Source organism: Brachycentrus maculatus, unplaced genomic scaffold (genome assembly GCF_059751285.1).
Source record: "Brachycentrus maculatus isolate JH-2025_06_01 unplaced genomic scaffold, ASM5975128v1 h1tg000173l, whole genome shotgun sequence".
Classification (NCBI taxonomy): Eukaryota; Metazoa; Arthropoda; class Insecta; order Trichoptera; family Brachycentridae; genus Brachycentrus; species Brachycentrus maculatus.
In genome coordinates, this window is record NW_028280926.1 from 2,258,153 (window position 1) to 2,280,827 (window position 22,675).

Genomic DNA, 22,675 nt, shown 5'->3' on the forward strand with positions numbered 1-22,675 from the left:
GTCCTAAACATAATATAATAATAAAGTAACAAATAGTAAGCACTGGTAAATACACGTCACCTTCACACACTATCAGCGAGCAGCGAGAGAGTGAAACACAACATTTAAATTCATCCAGTATAACATGGAGAAGAAATGCTGAGAAAGTACAGACTTCAAGGTGGATAACAATATATTAAATAAATCTATACTTTCAAAAGCATTGGCTAACATGTGAAGCCGCGGAATCGGAGAGAACGTGGCATAGTTTGCATTATGTAAAAATACTGCGAATATAGATTTTTGCCTAGTACCTCTTTGACGCACGCTAAGCTTTATTTGTTTTACTTGATGGACTTTACCGCTTTTGATTTTGTCGGACTCGGTTCCATTACGTTCGGGCGGGCATTCTTCCGCCCGAAGTCTCTGCGTTACGTATCGCGAGATGTGCTCGGCTCAGCGCTCACACCGCTCAGCGCTCTCGCGAGGCTGCAAAGTGCCGGCTGGACCGCAATCAGGAGCGGCCCGGAGCTCGGCCCCGAGTGAGAGTACTCGTGTGGGGCGCACTTACCACATGATCGGATTAAGTTCCCGTTTAACGGTTCAATAATATTAATTAACCTGGATTAACGAACGAGTGAGGAAAGAACGGTAAAACAAATTTACGAGGCGAATGTAATTGGAAAAAGGAGAAGAGGAAGACCGAGAAAAACTTGGCACGATCAAGTGTGCCAAATACTTAAAAGTGGTAAGGTTAGGAGTCGAAACAATCGGCGGGTATGTATGAGGAGATGCATGAACGTGAAAGAGGCGAAGAATGTTTGCAAGGACAGAGTGGTGTGGCGTTCTATTCTCTCTGCCTACCCCTACGGAGGAGCGGCGTGATGGTTAGGTTAGTTTTTTTACTAACCTGGATTAATCAAAAGAGATTTATTTATCATTAATTATTATTCATAATTATTATACTTTATGACTATCGGTTTCGGAATAATCATGCCATCATCAGGTCCAATGCATACGAAATTCGACCTGATGATGGAATGATAATTATATTCCGAAACCGGTAGCCACGAAAAAGTGTTTTTTTTTTTTAAAGTAGTATTACACAAAGTGAAAGATGAATGATAAGGAGAGTGTTATATTACCATACCACAAGGTTAATAATGCTTTTAATATACAAATTACCTTTTTTGATAAATTATTCGGAATGCACAAAAATGGAGTTAGCGTCTTTTGAAATCGAAGGACTCGACTGATCAAAAGTTCAGTGTAACTCAGGAGCTCAACTTGGCGTAAAAACACTTGGAAATTGAAAGGAAAGAGCAAAGAAGAATATAAAACTTTAGATATATAAGTATAATGTATATTGTTACACGTTCCGTCCTTCCTGTTTTATATCAAACGGTTTTACATTGTGTATGTGAGTACATTTATAACAGAAATTCATGAAGGCTTTTTGGATATCCAATTTCAGAATAGAAAAATGTTTTTTCAGAAAAATATTTCAGGAATCTATAAAAACGTGTTTTTGCTTACTTATAAATACATTTTAATTATTTGCAAACGTAAACCGCATGACCGCAAGCGAATGAATTTAAAAAGTAATGTTTAAATTTTTGTATCATATAAAAGTATGATTAAAAATTAAAATAATAGTAATAAAACATGTATTGAAGTTACGTGCAAAACTTTACGATACAATATATATATATATATATATATATATATATATATATATATATATATATATATATATATATATATATATATATATATATATATATATATATATATATATATATATATATATATATATATATATATATATATATATATATAAATATATATATTTTAAATAATAAGAAGAAATGTTATTTATTGTTTCAGCAACCACTTTATGGTAAGACACGATTTAATTAATAAAAATAATTAGTTCTGAAATGAAAAAAATTATAAAAAATAAGTTGACTGAATTGAGCAAATCTGTTGATTTCTGCTCAAAAAAAATTGATGAATATGAACAATCAAGAATAAAAATGGATTCCAAATTGAAAGAAACTCAAAAAGAAGTTAGAGAACTAAAATCGAAAATAAATCAAATTGAACAAAACACACTTGAAACATCAATTGAAGTTCAAGGAATAGCTATAAAAAAAATGAAAACCCCAAATCTGCGGTCAAGATTTTACTAAATAAACTTGACTGTAGTGATATATCAAACGACTATAATCTTATTAACATTTACTCTAACCCCACCAAGAAAACGGTAACTGTCAAATTTAATACAAAGGAGGCTAAGGATAAGATGATGAGTCAAAAAAAAATTAAGGGGAATATTTCGTCAAAAGATTTAAGCATTTCTGACTCTTTGGATAAAATTTACATCAACGAGAAATTAACGACCACCAATAAACATCTACTCTGGTTGGCAAAAACCACTAAACCCCTTGGATACAAATATGTCTGGACGAAGAACGGCAACGTCCTCATCAGGAAAACTTCAGACTCGCCCATTCTATATATTAAGGACCCCAACGATATCCCGCTTCACTGATGGACAAAACATAATTTCTCATCTACATCGGAACCCGCCACTGCGATGCAGCATCACAACCACATTCGGACAGAAATATGTGACAATCTTCAGCAACTCAATGCATACTTACAAGGAAACAGCTTCAACATCATGAATTTTAATATAAGAGGAATAAGAAAAAATTTTGATGAATTTTGTATCCTTTTAAATGCGATTAAAACTCAACAAACAATTTTAATACTCACTGAAACGCAACTGAGGGATTGTACCCCATTCTGTATTCCCGGATATTCATTTTTTTCAGTGCCCTCGAAACATACATCGCACGATGGTATTTCCGTATTTTATAATACTCATTCTATTTCTAATATTAATATAACTGCATTAGAATCAAACTACTCAAACTCAATAAGCATAAGTTTCACTATGAACGAAAAAACATATTTAATAATTGCCATATACCGCTCTCCTTCACTAGATATAAAATCTTTTATTTCTGAACTGAAATTGATAATAGAGGAGGTTAATAAAAAAAATATTGATTTTTCTTTTATTGCTGGAGATATCAATATAAATATTTTGAATTCTGTTTTAAATCCGTTAGCTAATGAGTACCTAAATCTTCTATACACAGCAGGCTATTTATCATATATAAACACCTCTACCCGGCCAAACATACTCACTAACTCATGCATTGATCATGTATTTCTAAAAACTAACCAATCCTATCTCCCAAAATCTGCTATATTCAAAATCGACTTAACTGACCACTACCCTACTTTTTACTGCCATAATATGTTTAAGTCTAAAAATCCATCTATATCTAACGACCAACAAATAAAAAAAATTAAAATTAATTATCAAACATTAACTGATTCACTACAATATGAAACGTGGAATTCCGCGTTTTTACAACACGATCCTAACCTTTCTCTTAACATTTTTTACGAAATATTGAATAAACACATTGAGAACAGTAGCCAACTAATACCAATACCAAAAAGTAAACACAAAAAAATTAAACCTTGGATAACCCGTGGACTAATAATTTGTATTCAACATAGAAATAAACTATATAAAATGTATAAAAATCATGAAAGTTTCTGTTTGACTAATCACAAGCCTATTAATGAAAACAAACGTAAAGAATATATCATTTACCGTAATTTTGTAAATATTCTAATAAAAAAGTGCAAGAAAGATTACTATTCAAATCAATTACTAAATTCGAACTCAGATTGTAAAAAAACATGGAATGTGATTAATGAAATTACGAATAGGAAACAAAGTGAACATATTTTTCCGCAAAAGCTAGTAACTGATGATAACATTATTATTACCGATAGAGAAGAAATAGCAAACAATTTCAATGATTTTTTCACCAACATTGCATCAACGCTCATAGATAATAATCCTTCCCTTAAAACACGTTTAAATGATTCTTCACATTCTCCTCGCATTCTCACACAAAGCCATCTGAATCTTAATTTTGAACTTTCTCACTTTAAGCGTATAACAGAAGCTGAAATATCAAAATATATTGACGAACTTAATATTAACACTGCTAATGGGCCAGATGAACTAAGCAGTACAACAATTAAGTCTATTAAGATATTTATAATACCACCTTTACTTTATATTTTTAATGAATGTCTCGCAAAAGGAATATTTCCTAACCAATTCAAGATATGTAATCTAGTACCAATTCACAAAGCTGGGTCCTCAAGTAAAACTGATAATTACCGACCAATTACTTTAATCTCGCAACTAGCTAAAATCCTAGAAAAATGTATTAAAAACCAAATTATATTTTTTCTGGAATCTTCCGATCTTCTATCTCATAACCAATTTGGTTTCCGATCTAGTTATAGCGCAGAAGATGCAATTTACAACCTTACAAAATGCATTTACTCTAGTTTAGACTCAAATAAGAAATGCCTTACAATATTTTTAGATCTTAAAAAAGCATTTGACACAGTTAACCATGGAATTTTACTAAAAAAACTTTGTAAAATTGGTATTAAAAATGATTGTCTATTGTTTTTTGAAAATTACTTAGTAAATCGACTTCAAAGCACCAAGATTGGACCAACTATAAGTAAGGCTAACACTGTGATACACGGAGTTCCACAAGGAACAGTGCTCGGTCCTTTATTGTTTCTAATTTATATTAACAATCTTTGTAATATCGATGTACCTGGTAAACTGTTCTCCTACGCTGATGATACCGCAATAATTGTACAAGGTAAATCCTGGGAAGAGACAGCCAGCAAAGCCAACAAATGTATAACAGTAATCAAAGAGTGGCTAGATCGGAACCTCCTTTCTCTTAATTGTGAAAAAACTTTATTCATACCTTTTTACAATTCTTACTCGTCAGCCCCTTCATCGAATCTTAACATCATGTTTCATAACAAAAATTGTAACCTCGACATTTGTAATAACTGTGTAAAAATGAAATCTGAAAAGTCGACAAAATATTTGGGTCTAACAATAGATTGTCAACTCAAATGGAACCAGCACATAGAAAAAATTGTGAACAAACTTAGGTATCTGACATATATTTTTAAACGTTTGTCTAGTTATGTCCATCCTAACACCAACAAAATGGTCTATCATGCACTTGTACAGTCTTCTCTTTGTTATGGAATAATTGTATGGGGGGGAGCTTTCAATATTCATTTAAAGCCTTTAGAAACAGTCCAAAAACTTATTATTAAAATCATGCTTAAAAAAAATTCTACTTTTCCTTCCAACCAATTATTTCAGGAAGCCGAACTTTTGGAGCTACGAGAAATCTATTGCCAACAGTGTCTAAAATATGTTTATTTGCGCCAACATTTATTTCCTAAAAATAATAATAGATCTAGCCAACGAATTAATAATTTATTAGAAATCCCTTTTTGTAAATCCAGACTTGCGCAAAGACACTCATTTTTCATAGCTCCAAAACTGTTCAACTTATTCCACAAAGACTATTTGTTAGATGTTAATTCCCTAAGTTCGTGTAAATTTAAAAATTTGCTTAGATTATTTATAAAAGAGACAGATTTAAGTTCCTTTTTCATTTAGCACATGATCGCTAGCTTTTTACTTTTTTTACTTGTCATCTTTTTTATGTTTAAGTTTTAATTAAAAAAAATAATAGAAAATTGCTCCCTGAGAGTCAAGTATTTTTTTTGTATTTTTTTTTGTATTTAAATTAAGTTTTTTGTATTTTGTATTAACTAATTATACTTAGAAACCTATACCCTTATACCCTGTACTATGACTATTTATTTTTTGTATACCCACACACAGGCCATGCCTTTGTGGGATCTTTTTTTGTATTCATTTTATTTTTTATATATATTTTTTGTTTTTGAATTTATGTAATGCAAAAGAATTTTAAATAAAGAAAAAAAATATATATATTTTTAAAAAACTTGTTTTTTTTTTTAAATATAAATGAAACGCTTGTTTTTTACCACTTGAGTGCTCAAAATGAAAACTCGAGTGGTAGAAACAAGTGTTATATTTATAATTTAATAAAATGAAATACTGTGTTGTTGATCGAATAATAAAACGTAGTTGGGACGAACTCACACATGCAGCAACGTAAGAATTATTTAATATATTATGAATTCCAAAAATTTGAGTAGTGTGGTTATCAATCATAAGTAAAATGGTGAATGATACGCATGTATTAAATCATAACTTTAACCAGCTTATTACAGGTCGTAAGCCCTGTAAATACCCAGACTTACATATTCACCTTTATCTTTATTGAGATGTTAAAACGCTAAACGTAGTTTGTTCACGAAATAAGGAGAATTTATTTGCTAATTAATGAAAAACTGAAAAAACTAAGTAAAAACATTTTACACATTAGATTTTCAATTTCAGTAGATTTGAGTGGGAATTTCGATCAAAAAATTTGATAACCTATCGAATTGAGCGGAAAATTCTTGACACAGCTGTTGCAAACTAAAAACCGATCAAATTGGATTTTTCGAGCACTGTTTTTTGTAGCTGACTATTCACGTGGGATTTGGAAGAAAAGAGCGTACAGAATAAAAGGTAGGTATACATTGTTATTTGTTCAAGTCCAATCGCTGTAAGAACTAAAAAGAAAAGAATTTTGGCCATATTATGAGAAGAGAGAAATGTGAAGTAATACGTATAATATTGCAAGGAAAATTTGAAGGAAAGCGAACTAAAGACAGTTTAAAAATATGAGAAAATAATTCCAGTGGTTAATGAACCGAGTCCACTTATCACCAAATAATTATCAATGGGCAGAGGCGTGCATTCAATATAGGCAGAAAAGCAGTGCCTACCCTGTATTACTCGCTTTCCATATAGAAATACGACCAGTGCCTACTTTGCCTTATTGAGTATTGCGTACTTTATCTTACTACCCTACTCTACTGCCTACTCTGATTAAAAACTCTGTGCACGCCACTGGCTGTAGGTAAGGTCAACATCTCTACAATTATAGCCAACCTTCAATATATAGGAGAAGAATAAGAAAGAAAGAAAGAAGAAGAAAATATATATGTCCTTTGTACTGTCTGAATACGGATAGTAGTCCCAGAAAAAAATTGAGAGGTTTCTTACAATTTATTACTGTATTACAATTCACAGGCTTACTATAATTGAGGCTTATTACAATAATGTAATAAACCTCCACATTTGTTGAAAATCAAAAACGATTTGATGTTAAGAGGTTTAAAGTACAAAAATGACGTAAAAATTTCTATGATTCATTTGTATATGTATGTTAAGTAATACCCCGCTTAACGCCACCCCTATTTACGTTGTTCCGCTAAAACGCTGTTATAAAAGCGCGGTTCAGTGATTCACTGAGAAACCGAAAATGCTATCTTTTATTCGGGAATTTCCTAATATTTATTCCACGTGCCAACTCCCAATCAGTTTATACCGTTTCACTCGTGTGTGCATTCCCAAAAAGTTTAAACATGAACCACAATACTGTTTAGTCGTTTGAAACGCATTAGTTGTTGTATATAAAATCGCAATAATTGAACACTGCGTAGAAAAATGGCAGAAATAATAGTTGCTAGATTTTGCTATATAATTTAAATATGTATTACTTTTATGTGGGAAATAAACCCCGCTTAGCGCTGATTCGTTAAGCGCGCCATTTTGCTGGCACGGATTACCTGCGCTAAGCGAGGTATTACTGTATTATATTTTTCTTATACATTTTGGGTACGCTAGCGAATCAGACCAATGTCACTATATTATTAATGATAGTCTATTTTCGTGGGCATAGCTTGTTTTCTTCGGCATACTGAAAAATACATGTTTGCATTAATATTACGTATGTGGAACGAAACCTAGCGTCTAATCCAACTAGAATCTAGCAGAAAAAGTTGGAAGTATTAAAAAATGTATGATGCGAAATTCAAAAATGGGTTTAATCAACAAAATATCTTCTTTGCCACTTCGATTCATTGCTTTCATTCATCGTTATAAGTCAAAGGATTCCTCACTAGAATTTTTGGAATTTGTTAGCGAAAACGGTTCAAGAAGTTTTGACAGGAGTTAAAATTCAATAAATTTCCAGCAGTAACAAAGTTTTAGAAAAGATATAAGTTCTAGACACTGTAAAGAAAAGAAAGATAGAGTACTTCGTCCATTTTACGAGCGGAGAGAATGTATTATATTACGAGGTAAAGTTGAAGGTAAACGCAGCATAGAAAAAAGACGTATATTCTGGCTTAAAATGTGAGAGAGTCGTTCAACTATAGCACTAAGTAATATTTAGAGCGGCTGCAGACAAAGTAAAAATTGACATGATGATTGCCAACCTTCAGCGTGGAGCGACACAAGAAGAAGACGAAGAAGAACAATATTTTATATTTGAAAAAAATGAAGAGTCCGGAATATAGTGTGATACTGATACAATCAAATACTCCGGTCAGATCGCAACAATTTTTATGAAGTAGCATTAAATATGTGTGATTTAAATTCCTTGAAATCTGAATTTCAATCATAATCGGATGATAGATCATAAACTCTGTAAAAGTCCAGACTGCCATATTCTTCTTGATGTAAGTTAAGATGTAAAAAAAAGAGTAAAAATAACTGTTAAATGGTAAAAAAAAACATATTTGTGAACAGGTTTTTGGACACTCAAAATGTTGTGAACAATAGAAATTATTCAACTAGAAATACAGAAGTAGGTCATAATACAAACATGACTAAACATGTTACGGGATGAGAAATTAATTTATTTTATTACCGACTGTTTTGCGTTTAAATGCAAATTTATTCGTTGAAATAATTGACTATAAATAAGAACTAACAAAACGTTGACTTTTAAGTACAACGTTACTTTGGGACCTAAATCCGGATAATAGAACGTAGTAGACCTAAAAGCGACCCAGATAATTCAAGTCCTTTTGTTGTATTTCTACACTTAAAAGTAATATGAATCACTATTATATGACATAATTTCAAATTTACGTTTTCAACACTCGAAGAAGTAATGGCGAACGTATAGGCTTTTTCGCTCTTTTTAGAAGAACACAGTACGCCATTTTAGAATACAAATGTGGCTTTGATATTTTTAAAGCATTTTACATTTCTACACGCCGTTTTGCTTGCTTAATGCGCCAGGCGCCGTGGCGTAGTCGGGTATGCGCTTGGCTGCAAATCTGGCGTTGCGGGTTCGATACCCACCAAGTGCAAATTAAATTCAAGAAATATTTATTTTCAATTGGTGTGTGTGAGTATGATATATTTTTTACATCTATATTCTCCTTTTTAACTATCGTACCCGCAGACAAGCCTCTAAAATAGAGGAGTTGCTATTTTTCCTAAAAAAGTAAATATCAAAAATGTATACTTTATATACACTTTATAACAAAATTAATTTATAATTTCTTCTCAATCAACGAAATTTCTAGATGTTATAAAAATATAGATTCGTAGCTTTATATGCGCACACGAGATCTCTTCTTATCCGCGCATTTCAAACAGCATAATATGTCACATTTTATTACACAAAGTTACATTTTAATTACAAAATGAAAAATCACAAATTAAGTGCTTAAAATAGGAATTAAAAAAAAATACATAATATATATTTACAAAAGTATTATTTTTGACGTTATCCTGTATGTTGTATTTTTATGTAAAAAAGTTGGTTATTATTATTATCTTATTAAAACGTGTATTAAATTTGTCAAAAAATATATATCGTCAAAGTATTTAAAGCAGGAAGCAACATTATTCCATAAAAATCAGAGTTCTTTTGACCAAAAGAGGTACGTGTTAGAATTAGTTTGATGTGTTTCTAAACATACATAGCTAGTTTTGGAAAATATGTAACAACGTCATATATCAAAAATCGTCAATTTTCAGTTGTGCATGTTTTCGAAATGCCCAGAAAATGTACTTTATCGCAGCAAAAGCGGCTTTTTAACTTAATATTTACCTCAATATTTACCCGCTACAGGGCAGAAAGTGTTGTTTTTGCATTTTGAAGAAAAGGTATTGTTTAATTATTTTTTTAAATAAACTAATTATTTTTCAAATGGAGAAAAAAAATCAAGTTTTACCTAAAAAGATCTGTTGCACACTAAAAAGTTCAATAAATGGCTTGATATTTATTTTTAATACATTTTATTATGTTTTTAAACTTTGAAAACGATTTCCTGAAAAATCAAGTTTTTTGATATGTGACGTTTTTAAAAGAGTGAGCGATGTGTAGATAGATGAAGAAGGAATGTTTGAAATTACCTTCTGGGCGGCGACGAGCACCTTGTCCAAGAATCGTAGCCATTCGAAGATGAAGAGTGGTCGTTTGGCGGCTGGAATCTGCTGGAGAGCTTCCTCGTTCAGGGTCAAGGAGTGGGATAACTCCATCATCATGGCTGCCAGGGCCGCCTGCCTGGAGGAGCAATAAAAAAAAAACATCAATTTAACAGTCACTATATTACTTTTCGAGATGCGCTGGTGTTTGATAACACATCACTCAAGAAGTCTCCGGCCGAACAAAGATATTGTAGTCGTACAGGAGAAAGTGACCAACTAACAAAACGTAAAATGTTCAGGAGGGCCATTTAACCGTTTTTACTCTTTTGTCATCAATGCAGTTAGTCATTTTTAACAAGTCGATATATTATACTTCCAAGTTTAAAATCACTTTGGGATTTTTTCCAGCTCAACATTAAACTAGTAAGATGTCAAATAGTCAATAATCACGTTTTTGTAAAAAATGCACTTGGTCATTTTCTCTTGTATGAGGACGATATGTGAATAATCCAGTGACCGGTACAATAAATAATAAATGAAAAATCTGTTTATAAGTATAACAACAATTTGTATTTATAATCCAATTTATTTCCCGATTAAAATTAAGTACTAAGTAACAAAAATGCGAGATCGAAGATGTTGTTTGATTGAAGGTGGGGAAGACAACGAAGAAGACAATGGCATGTGCATGTGAGGAGAATGGAATCAACCAGACCCCCCCCCACATTGCACTGCACAGCCAACCTCAAGAAAGATGACTCCCGGGCAGACAACTGAGAGTCGACATCGCAGGGGGCTAATCCCTCTAAAAAACAGGTCACAAGGCCTACACCAAGAATAATAATTTTGTTTTTGATACATTTTGAAAAATGAAGAATATGAAAGTCTGGGTATTTACAGGGCTTACGACATGGCATAGGCTGGGTTAAGTGATCACGTTATGCACGCGTAACATTCACCATTCTACCCACTCGGAATGAATCTCCACATAATGGCCAGGTCGTAAGCCCTGGGATGCTCAGACTTCCGTCTTCTTTCATGAAAAGAGGAACGATAGATGTTTCATAACCAGTTGAGACGACACGTATAATAATAAACATTAATACCGAAAATAAATGTTGTTTTCTACAGGAAAAAATATATTAAAAAAAAGGAGGTAAATACAAGATTGTTTATTTTTAAATGAAACAACTTTTGATAGCTAGAAAATTTTATCATATTTTAATTTCTGCCTCACATTTTCTTTGTTTTGCATAAATTCCAATTTCCCGTTCATTATACATTCAAGTAAAGCGTCGAATAACAAGCCTAAAAAGTAAACATTAATTACTTGGAGGTGGAAAAATGAGATTTATTATTTGCTCGCAGAAAATTTCCAAGAAACGAAATTTTGACTTAAAATAACGGTGTACGCAAATAAATTACATATTCAAAAGCGTAATAATTAAATTTCTAGGTAAAATTGTTTGGTATAATATTGAATTGGTACAATTTTGAAACGTGATATTCCAAGAGAGAAATGTCCTTGCCATACTATGCGAGTTTGCACACGATTGCGGCTATGTTGTTGTCACAGCTGTATCACCAACATACCCACATTTCTTAAAGAATACAACAAAAAAAAGGATTATTTGCATAAATGTCATTTAAATATCTCATACCTAATCACATAGAGCTGTTATATTAAACATTGTGTAAAAAATAAATAATTATTTGATCAAACAATATATATATATATATATATATATATATATATATATATATATATATATATATATATATATATATATATATATATATATATATATATATATATATATATATATATATATATGTATATATATTGTATATATATATATATATATATATATATATATATATATATATATATATATATATATATATATATATATATATATATATATATATATATATATATATATATGTATATATATTGTATATATATATATATATATATATATATATATATATATATATATATATATATATATATATATATATATATATATATATATATATCCTCATCCATACGTTGATATATCGCTCTCCTTTCAAGAACGTCATATATCAAATTACTTGATTTTTCAGGAGACCGTTTTTAAAATTTAAGAATATAATGAAATGTATTAAAAATAAATATCAAGCCACTTATTGAATTTTTACTGTGCAACACATCTTTTTAAGTAAAACCTGAATGTTTTTTCTCCATTTGAAAATATTTAGTATATTTAAAAAAAATATATTAAACAATACCTTTTCTTCAAAATGCAAAAACAACACTTTCTGCCCTGTAGCTGGTAAATATTAAGTTAAAAATATGCCACTTTTGCTGGGAAATAGAACATTTTCTGGGTATTCCGCATAACTGAAAATTAACGATTTTTGATTAATGACGTTCTTGAAAGGAGTGAGCGATATGCAATAAAAATAAGTGTTATAAGTATGATAAGTAGATCGAGTCATTTGGTTTATTTTTGTTGTTTGTTTGAATATTTTTATTACAGTTTAAATATTTATGTTAGTAGGTAGTGAAATGACTGACCGCACATTATTCTCACAGCTTTGGGTTTCGAGTCGCCTGAATATTTTTTTAGCGAAATCGTTCGAAGTTGGTATTAAAGCCGGGCAGCGAATGAAATAACTTGAGAGTAATATGTAATAACACAAACCATTTATGGCATCACGCGCACGCACGTAAAACAACACGATAGTAATTGCTTATCGGAATCGAAAAGCGTAAGAAAATAGGAATTTGATAAAATATCGCGTAGAATAAACTGTAATTATTTTGTCCGGAGAGAAAAAGTGCCTGGCTACCATCAATTAAGCGCTAATTCAATAAAAAAATGCATTTCAAGAAGATTCTTTACGTCATGACACATCAATTGACCAAGTATTTGAACACATTCAAAATGTTTTGAATGAAAATTGGGATTATTTTCATAACTTAGAATAAAATATTAACTATATAATTTTTTCCACATTCATTTTATTTGACCAGCAACCGGGTTTCGTAGTAACCGACATCATCAGACTGGTGATGGTATTTTTAAAACTATTGGGAAAAATATTATAAATTTACGAGTATCCACTATCGCAGATTTTGTATTTGCGAAATACCATACCGTGTCTTCGAAGAGAGTTAAAGTTAAAACGAGGAAAAAGTTTATTTTCTTTTTTCTATACAAAACACGAGATTGCTACGACTTTGGCTAAACTTTTCGACCGTTCTTATCACGCTGGAAAGTCTCCAAGTACTCTCCGGGGCTAGTATTACAAACATATCTCCCATGTTGCGGAGACAACTTTAAGTTCACATCTGGACATTTTTTTGTAACGACTCATTTATCAGAAAGTGCCATTTATTAGAAAGTTTATGTTATCAATATAAAATGGGTAAGGTGGGGACGACAACGAAGGCGATACCGAAATGAGCACATAAACAGAATGTCAGAAGACAGACTTCAACGTATCGCCCTTCAAGGAAACCCTGAAGGACGCAGACCCCCAGGCAGACCTCCAAAAAGGTGGAAAGATAGCTGGGAGTCAACAACACAAGAGCGACAAGCGGAGGCACAAACAGGTCCTTAGGATCTACATAAAGAAGAAGAAGAATAAGATTATTAAATGGGTACTTATTGGTTTTTTTACTGAATGCAATTAAGCGTTCTATTCTCTATGCCTACCTCTGCGGGGAAGCGTGCGATAGTAAGTTGGCAATATATCTTATCCACTAAAAACGATCTTCTTATTTTTATTTACAAAGTATAAGTTAAATATAAAAAAATAAAAATAAAAAACATTATCGACAAAATTAAGAAAGGTGTGTTTAGATGGTTTGGGCTTTCTAAATCGAATGAGTATTGAAATAATAGTAAATCAATTTTATGAGGCAAATGTGGTTAGTACCTAATAGAAGTAGAGGAAGACCGAGGAAAACTTCGATCACAATTACAATCAAATATGTTAAATATTACATTTGAAAGTGGTCAGGTCAGGAGTTGGAATGATCGGCGATTATATATGAGGAGATGTATTGATGTGGAACAGCCGAAGAATGTTTGCAAATACATGTTGGTGTGGTGTTCTCTTCTCTCTGCCTGCCCCTGCAGTAAAAGTTAATCAAAAGGTTTGTTAGTTAGTTGAAGTAACTCAAATTTATCAAGACTACGTGGTTAATGCGTCGGAATAGACGCTTGGTCTAGTTGTTAAATTATAGATGTTATAGTTTGGATAGAAAACTTTTAGTATTCAAATGGTATATTCACGTCAACTACTCGAGTTTATCCTGAATTTACGTACTGCAGAACGGGGCTACTTGAACTTTGATGTGTTACTTGAGCCCAGTACAAAAAAATCTGTATTTGGTCTACAATTATGAACGTATCGTGACAATAAGTGTCACATCGCTCACTCCTTTCAAGAACGTCATAAATCAAAAAACTTGATTTTTCAGGAGAACGTTTTTAAAGTTTAAAAATATAATACAATGTATTAAAAATAAATATGAAGCCATTTATTGAACTTTTTACTGTGCAACAGATCTTTTTAGGCAAAAACTGAAGGTTCTTTCTCCATTTGAAAAATATTTAGTATATTTCAAAAAATAATTAAACAATACCTTTTCTTCAAAATGCAAAAACAACACTTTCTGCCTTGTAGCGGGTTAATATTAAGTTAAAAATATGCCTCCTTTGCTGGGATATAGTACATTTTCTGGGCATTCCGAAAACATGCACAAGTGAAAATTGACGATTTTTGATTTATGACGTTCTTGAAAGGAGTGAGCAACATGTCAGGGAAACAATGAATCATGTCGATGCGTTCATTATTGTAGACCAAATACAGATAAAATTTTTTGTACTGGGCTCAAGTAACACATCAAAGTTCAAGTAGCCCCGTTCTACGGCACATGTAAATATTAACTTAGTATCTACAAGATGATTACCTATTTAGACCGAGGGGCTGAAAGGCTACATAAATTGTAAACATGTCCAAAACACACTGGACTTCATGTTTCTTTTTTCATTTTTGTGTCATTTTTGGCATATTTTGTACGCCAGCCATAAATTAATGACGAAATTCGTAAATGGTACTATGCGAAGTATTGAGATAACATTTTTGTGAATTTTCACCGCAATATTTGAATTTTTGGATAGTAAATCAAAAATTCTATACAAATTTACGGGACCACAACCAGAATCGATGATATTTTTTTAATTTTCAAAAATTAACTGAAACATGGTTAAGGCCACTATTACACAATACGGTGTCTGATAATCATGCATCGAAACACGAGTGTCAATAGATTTTGACAAATTGTGAAATATAATGAGTAAATTCAAATTTTGTCCGCCTCCGTAGTGGAATGGTCAGCACGCTCGGCTACCGTTCTGGAGGTCCCGGGATCGATTCCCAGGGGGGTCAAATAAATATAAGTGATTTTTTCACTCTAATATTTATTTCATATTACCCTGGACTGGTACCTGAAACGGAGAGCTGACCACCTTTCCTTCATGTGTTAACGATCAAGATAACACTGCGTTTGTATGATGCAGTGCCCTATGCACCAATGGGGTGCGGATAATGATATGAATGAAAAATGACAAATTCAAATTAAAAAATACATTTTTCTTTTAAGTTTTACTTAGTAAATACCAAATTACTAACTAAATTAAAAATGCATAGATTTTACCGCAAAGTGACTGCCGAATCAATAAATGAAATTAAAAATGGACAGCTTAAAACAATTAATGAAGTTTAGATATTACGGTAAAAATTAACTTAGCTACTAGCATCTACCCCTTGAGCTGAAGTATCTTTAAAACTAACTAAGCATCACACCGCTTCTCCGCAGGGGTAGGCAGAGAGAATAGAGCGCCACACCAAACTGTCTTTGCAAACACTCAACCAACAACTGACCACTTTCAAGTATTTGAAATACTTGATCATTCCAAGTGCCTCTCGGTATTCCTTTACTTCTATTACCAACGAAATTCGCCTCATATCAAAGAAACAAAACAGAAAGAAAATATGATAAATAAATGATATCTTGTTCGCCAGATGTATAAATCCAGATTTCAGAAAAAAGAGAAGAAATAAAGAACAATTCTAGTAAAAGCCATCTACACATTTATAGCTTTAAGTATCCACAGACTTCTTCCATTTCTCGTATGAAAAAGTACATCGTTTTAAAAGCCTCTGGGCTTGGAGTTTTAGACCTTACGTTTATATTCAAATTGGAATTTTATTCTGCATGAGGTAGATTACCCAAATACTTACGAAAAATACCGCGAGAGCGCGCAAGAACAATATTTAATGATATTTAACTTAAATATATATATATTTTTAAATTAAAAATTAAAATTACCAACCTATTTTATCAAAAAAACATAACGGAAGCGTGCTTTAAATTCAATATTAATCAATGTCTTTATAAACTAAATTCATACAACGCTGCATTTGAAGTCCGTAGGTATTTAATACATCGCTCACTCCTTTCACGAACGTCATAAATCGAAAAATCGTCAGTTTTCAGTTGTTTATGTTTTCGAAATGCCCAGAAAATGTACTATATCCCAGCAAAAGCGGTATATTTTTAACTTAATATTTACCCGCTACAGGACAGAAAGTGTTGTTTTCGCATTTTGAAGAAAAGGTAATGTTTAATCATTTTTTTTTAATATGCTAAATATTTTCCAAATGGAAAAAAAAACATTCAGGTTTTACCTAAAAGACCTGTTGCACAATAAAAAGTTCAATAAGTGGCTTTATATTTATTTTTGATACATTGTATTATATTTTTTAAACTTTAAAAACGTTCTCCTGAAAAATCTTTTTTTTATTTATGACGTTTGAAAGGAGTGGGCGATATCGCTCACTCCTTTCAAGAACGTCATAAATCAAAAAACTTGATTTTTCAGGAGAGCGTTTTTAAAGTTTAAAAATATAACACAATGTTTTAAAAATAAATATCAAGCCACTTATTGTACTTTTTACTGTGCAACAAATCTTTTTAGGTAAAACCTGAAGGTTTTTTCTCCATTTGAAAAATAACTAGTATATTTAAAAAAATAATTAAACAATACCTTTTCTTCAAAATGAAAAAACAACACTTTCTGCCCTGTAGCGGGTAAATAATAAGTTAAAAATATGCCGCTTTTGCTGGGATATAGTTCATTTTCTGGGCATTCCGAAAACATGCACAACTGAAAACTTACGATTTTTGATTTATGACGTTCTTGAAAGCAGCGAGCGATATATCACCTACTACGTATAACAGAGACTTAAACACTGCGGGATTAGATATTTAGTAAATAACGAACCTGAACCAGCCTATGACAGGCCATTAGCTACAGATTTTTATATTCTTCTTCATTTACATAAAGATATCAATAAAAAATGTGATTTTCGAATATCACGACTAAAACAAAATATGTGCAAATTCATAGAGCTAAAATTCAGAATTTTCAAATGAAAACTGCGCAAAAATTATCTGCAATCTTTTTATGACCTCCTTAAGCAACTATGATTTTTTTCCTTTATTACATATCGAATGAAATTTTGAAGTAAAAAAATTAATACATTTTTACCGTGGAATTCAAGTTATGAACAACTTCTTAAAACGGTACGCAAAAATTATCTGCAATCCTTTTATGACCTCCCTGAAAAACTATTATTTTTCCTTTATTACATATAGAATGAAATTTTGAAGTAAAAAAATGAATACATTTTTACCGTGGAATTCAAGTTATGAACAACTTCTTAAAACGGTAAAAGTAGGTAAGCGATGTTAGCACTGGATCCAATGTTGAAAAACTAATCGTCTGGATTCAATATCGACCCTTTCTCGGCAAAATAAATTCAGGTTTATATCGTTTGGTTTTACGATATATGTAAACGCATGATTTGTAAAAAAAAAACGTGGAATTGGGAGTGATCCTTGGAGTATCTTTGGTCGCTAGATACAAAAGTCTAGAAATAAAATTAATGTTATCTACACTACACACCCGTTCGATTTCCAGGGAGGGTGAAAGTAAATATCAATAATTTTATCACTTTATTGGATATTTTATATCAAGTAATAATAATAAAACCCTTTTCTGCACCCCAATGGTGCATAGGGCACTGCGTTATATAAATGCAGTGTTATCTTGATCGTTTACACATGAAGGAAAGGTGATCAGCCCTCCGCTTCAGGTACCAGTCCAGGGTAATATTGAATAAATATAACAGTGAAAAAATCACTTATATTTATTTTACCCCCCTTGGGAATCGAACCCGGAACCTCCAGAACGGTAGCCGAGCGTGCTGACCATTACACTACGGAGGCGGACAAAATCAAGTACAAAGCAATAAACTGCGAAAATTCCCTTTAAATGAATAAGGAATTTACATTCATACAACGCAAAAGCGCGAGCTTCTATTTCTCCCTAAATGAAAATCAATGTTCGGGGTGGAACGTACGAGAATTTCCAATTATCGTGTTGAAATTCTCTGAAAAATGAAACACACAATATCGAGGTATCATTTAAAGTGTTTCCAATACGTGTTTCAATCCCTGCGTAATTGTTTTGACGATAATTTTAAATATTCATGATTCAAGCACGCATGAAATACACGGGTTGATAAAATTTCAAATTGAATTTTTTTTTTAAATAGTACAAAATAGTACAATGATTTTCATGTTATGAAACTGTTTTTCAGTAAGGATTTTTAAATACTACATGTTTTTTCATTTTTTAATGTTTTCTGCAGATACTTTGTGGCACATTTTATTAACATTATAAAATGATATAACTATTTTTTTTTATTAATACACTCCGTAAAAATCCTAAATGTATCCAAAAAAATAAATAAATAAATACATTTAGGATTTTTACGGAGTGCATTAATAAAAAAAAATAGTTATAAAAATAGTTATAAAAAACTTCCATGCACTCCGTAAAAATCCTAAATGTATACAAAAAAATAAATAAATAAATACATTTAGGATTTTTACGGAGTGCATGGAAGTTTTTTGGTGAGAGTATTATAATGTTTTTGAATTAATATAAACCCTGATGATGACAAGGTTCTTGTTGAAACCGGTAGGTTAAATTGTACTAATTAAAAAAGTGGTTTTAACAAAGTTATAACATTTTATATAGTTTACTGTATGTTTATTTTTATTAAATATGCTCAAAAATTCTTAAGCATAAGCATTTTTTTTAATTCTGAAAAAATGGATCATATCTACATATATCAATTTAATATACCATCTTTCTTCATTTATCAAAATATTGGAAGATATTGCCGATACTACGGCTATCCAAACTCAAAACACAGTAAGGGACATTTTTTGAGGTACGTTTTTTTGCATTTTTGGACTAAGTAGATTCTACTTAGTCCAAAAATGCAAAAAAACGTACTACAAAAGAATGCCCCTTACTGTGTTTTTAAGTTTGGACAGCCGACTACGTCTTATTTCAATTTGTAACCACCTATCCAAATACTGTATTTCATATTGTTACAAAACATATAACAAATTGCTACAAAAAAAAACAAAAAACTAACTAACTAACCATCCACATATCGCTACATACCGCAGGGATACGCAGAGGAAAAGAACGGCACAACACTCCGTCTTTGCAAACATTCTTCGTCTCTTCCACATTCATGCATCTCCTCATACATACCCGCCGACAACTACATTCATGTCATTTTTTCCCCCGAGAAAATAATGCTTTTTCGTATTTTTCATATTTTATTTATTTATTTATTTTTCAAAACATATTACATACATAAGTCATATATATAATATTCCCGATGAGTAATTTTTATTTCTCATTTTGGGACATGGGATTAAGGTTAACAAGACTGGAACACAAATAATAAAGTTCCAAAAAAGATTTTTTTTAAATAACCAAAACTAATACATGGCAAATTATGAAAACAATAAACAGGTAAAATAAATAGGCAAAAGAAGCATATTTAAAATGAGAAAATATAAGAAATGAGAAAATTCAAAAAACATAAGGTAAAAACAAAATAAGAAAATATGACTAAACACTACATATATATCTTTCAATAAAGTATCTTTTCAGATCATTTATTTTGGATCCCCGAACGGGTACTATTTTATATATGTCAGGCAGCTGGTTAATTTGGGTCATCATCATCTTCTAAAGGCAGCGCCTTGTTGTGTCAGCCACTTGTCTCTGTCAGTCGCCATCCTCTTGAGCTGTGAATAGGAGGAGACGTCCATGAGCCGCTTCAAATCCTGGAAGTATGAAGTTCTTGGGCGGCCTCTTGTTCGTTTTCCCAAGATTCTTCCTTCGAAGATGTTGCTAAGAAAGGTGCTATGTCTAATTGAGTGCCCTATTAGCTTGGCCTTCCTCTTCAAAATATGATTTATAAGCTCTCTTCTTTCTTTTACGTCCTGCAACACCTTTTCGTTGGACTTCCTTACGACCCATGATGTTTTGGTCATCTTCCTCCAAACCCACATCTCAAATGCTTCAAGCCGGTCTTTTTCGTACTTTTGGATGGTCCAGGTTTCACACCCATACAACAAAACACTCCAAACAAAAGCCTTTATGAATCCTTTTCTTACTTCAATTTTTAAATGTTTGTTTGATAGGAGGCTGTACTTTTTCATAAAAGTTTGCTTGGCTAGCGTTATCCTCTTTTTTATGTCTAGGGTACATTTATTGTTATATGTTAGCGTGCTACCCAGATAACAGAATTGATCCAACTGTTGAATTACTCTATTTCCGAGAAGTATTGTTGGATGGAGGTCAGATTGCTCTTTTTCAACGATCATTGATTTTGTTTTGGCGGCATTAATTTTCAAATGGAACTTATCCAAAACATTAGAGAGAGTGTTTAACATGTGGTTCATGTCACTCTCGTCCTCTGCTATCAGGGCGATGTCATCAGCGAATCTTATACAATGTATTTGTTGACCGTTTATTTTTACTCCATTTGTTTTTTCCTTCAACTCTTCAATGGCCTCCTCTATGAACAAATTGAATAGATAGGGTGACAGCGGACAACCCTGTCTCACACCTTTTCTTATCTTGGCTTATTAATTTGGGTATAGGCATTATATTTTAAGGACCTAACTCCAAATTTAGTAATGTTTATCGGCTCAACATGTATTTTGTCATGTCCTCGTGTATTGTAATTATGAATTTCGTTGTTGAAAATCGTATATGTTAAATTACATGTTAATTTTTTTTTTAAATGCATAAAAGTTGGAATTTATATTGGTGACTGCAACGAGTACGTTGCCTCCCAATACCTCCGCATTTCGGATCTCATATTTCCTTGTTACGTTTTGTATATTATTATTTTTCCATTCCATCGACAGAAATTTGAACCCATCAGGTCCGGGAGGCCATTTTGAGGCTATTCGTGTTTCACTACGAGTATTAAGCCCCCGCTGTCAACAACTCCTGCCGCAAATCAATCCAAAGAAGGGGGCTTGTGTACTCGAGGATAAAATTACAAAATCATTTTTGTGTCAACGTCAAAAAATCGTCAAAGACAAAAATCCCTGTGATTCGATAACAATTACCATTATTTATTGTATCAGCATTAACTTTATAGAATGACATGTTGATTAATTAAAAAAAAATACTTAAAAAACACTTGAATATACCACTATAACGAGTTTCATTTATATATACGACTAGTTTCGAAAACTTACAGATGTTTTCATCTTAATTAATTAATTCTGGTAAGTTTTAATTTTTACCAGAAGATGAAAACATCTTAGTTTTCGAAACTAGTCGTATAGATAAATAAAACTCATTAAAGTGGTATATTCAAGGGTTTAATTTTTAAAAAATAATCAACAGTTTACATTGCGGTGTTTCAAAATACATTGTTTAACATTTCTAACATCTCAACAAAGATGAAGACGGGTAGAATGGTTAATGTCACACGTGTATGTAGTGATCACTTAAACCGGACTATGACAGGTCGTAAATGCCTTGTAATTTATATATTTTGACTTATATATTCTTCTTCGTCTATGTTGAGATATCAATAAATATTTTTAGTTAAATCCCTCCTTTTCCACCGCGTTGCATTATTTAATAACGTAATATGTATTTTTGGATAATATTCATGTCGTACATTTTTGGAATTATACGAATTTATTATAATATTACATGAAATCATATAAAGGTAAGATGATCACGATTAAATCAAATAAATATTAGAGGGAAGAACCACTTATATTTATTTTGACCCCCCTGGGAATCGAGTCCGGGACCTCCAGCATTGCAGCAAAATGTGCTAACAACTACACTATGAAGGCGGTTTATTTATAGTATACGTTCATAAAAACATAAAGAATACATTTTAGAAATAAATGAGGCGTGC

At 31.6% G+C, this 22,675-nt stretch overlaps 1 protein-coding gene across 2 annotated transcripts in view; it reads right to left on the reverse strand.

Annotated features, from left to right (window-relative positions):
- LOC148308207 (HEAT repeat-containing protein 5B) overlaps nt 1-22,675 on the reverse strand; it is a 119,052-nt gene that overhangs the window by 72,132 nt on the left and 24,245 nt on the right. For both annotated transcript variants that reach the window (XM_088262095.1, XM_088262094.1), the window contains exon 2: nt 10,268-10,418. In XM_088262095.1, coding sequence (XP_088118221.1) covers nt 10,268-10,399 — 132 coding nt within the window. In that variant the 5' untranslated portion in view covers nt 10,400-10,418. The remainder of the gene's footprint in view (nt 1-10,267; nt 10,419-22,675) is intronic.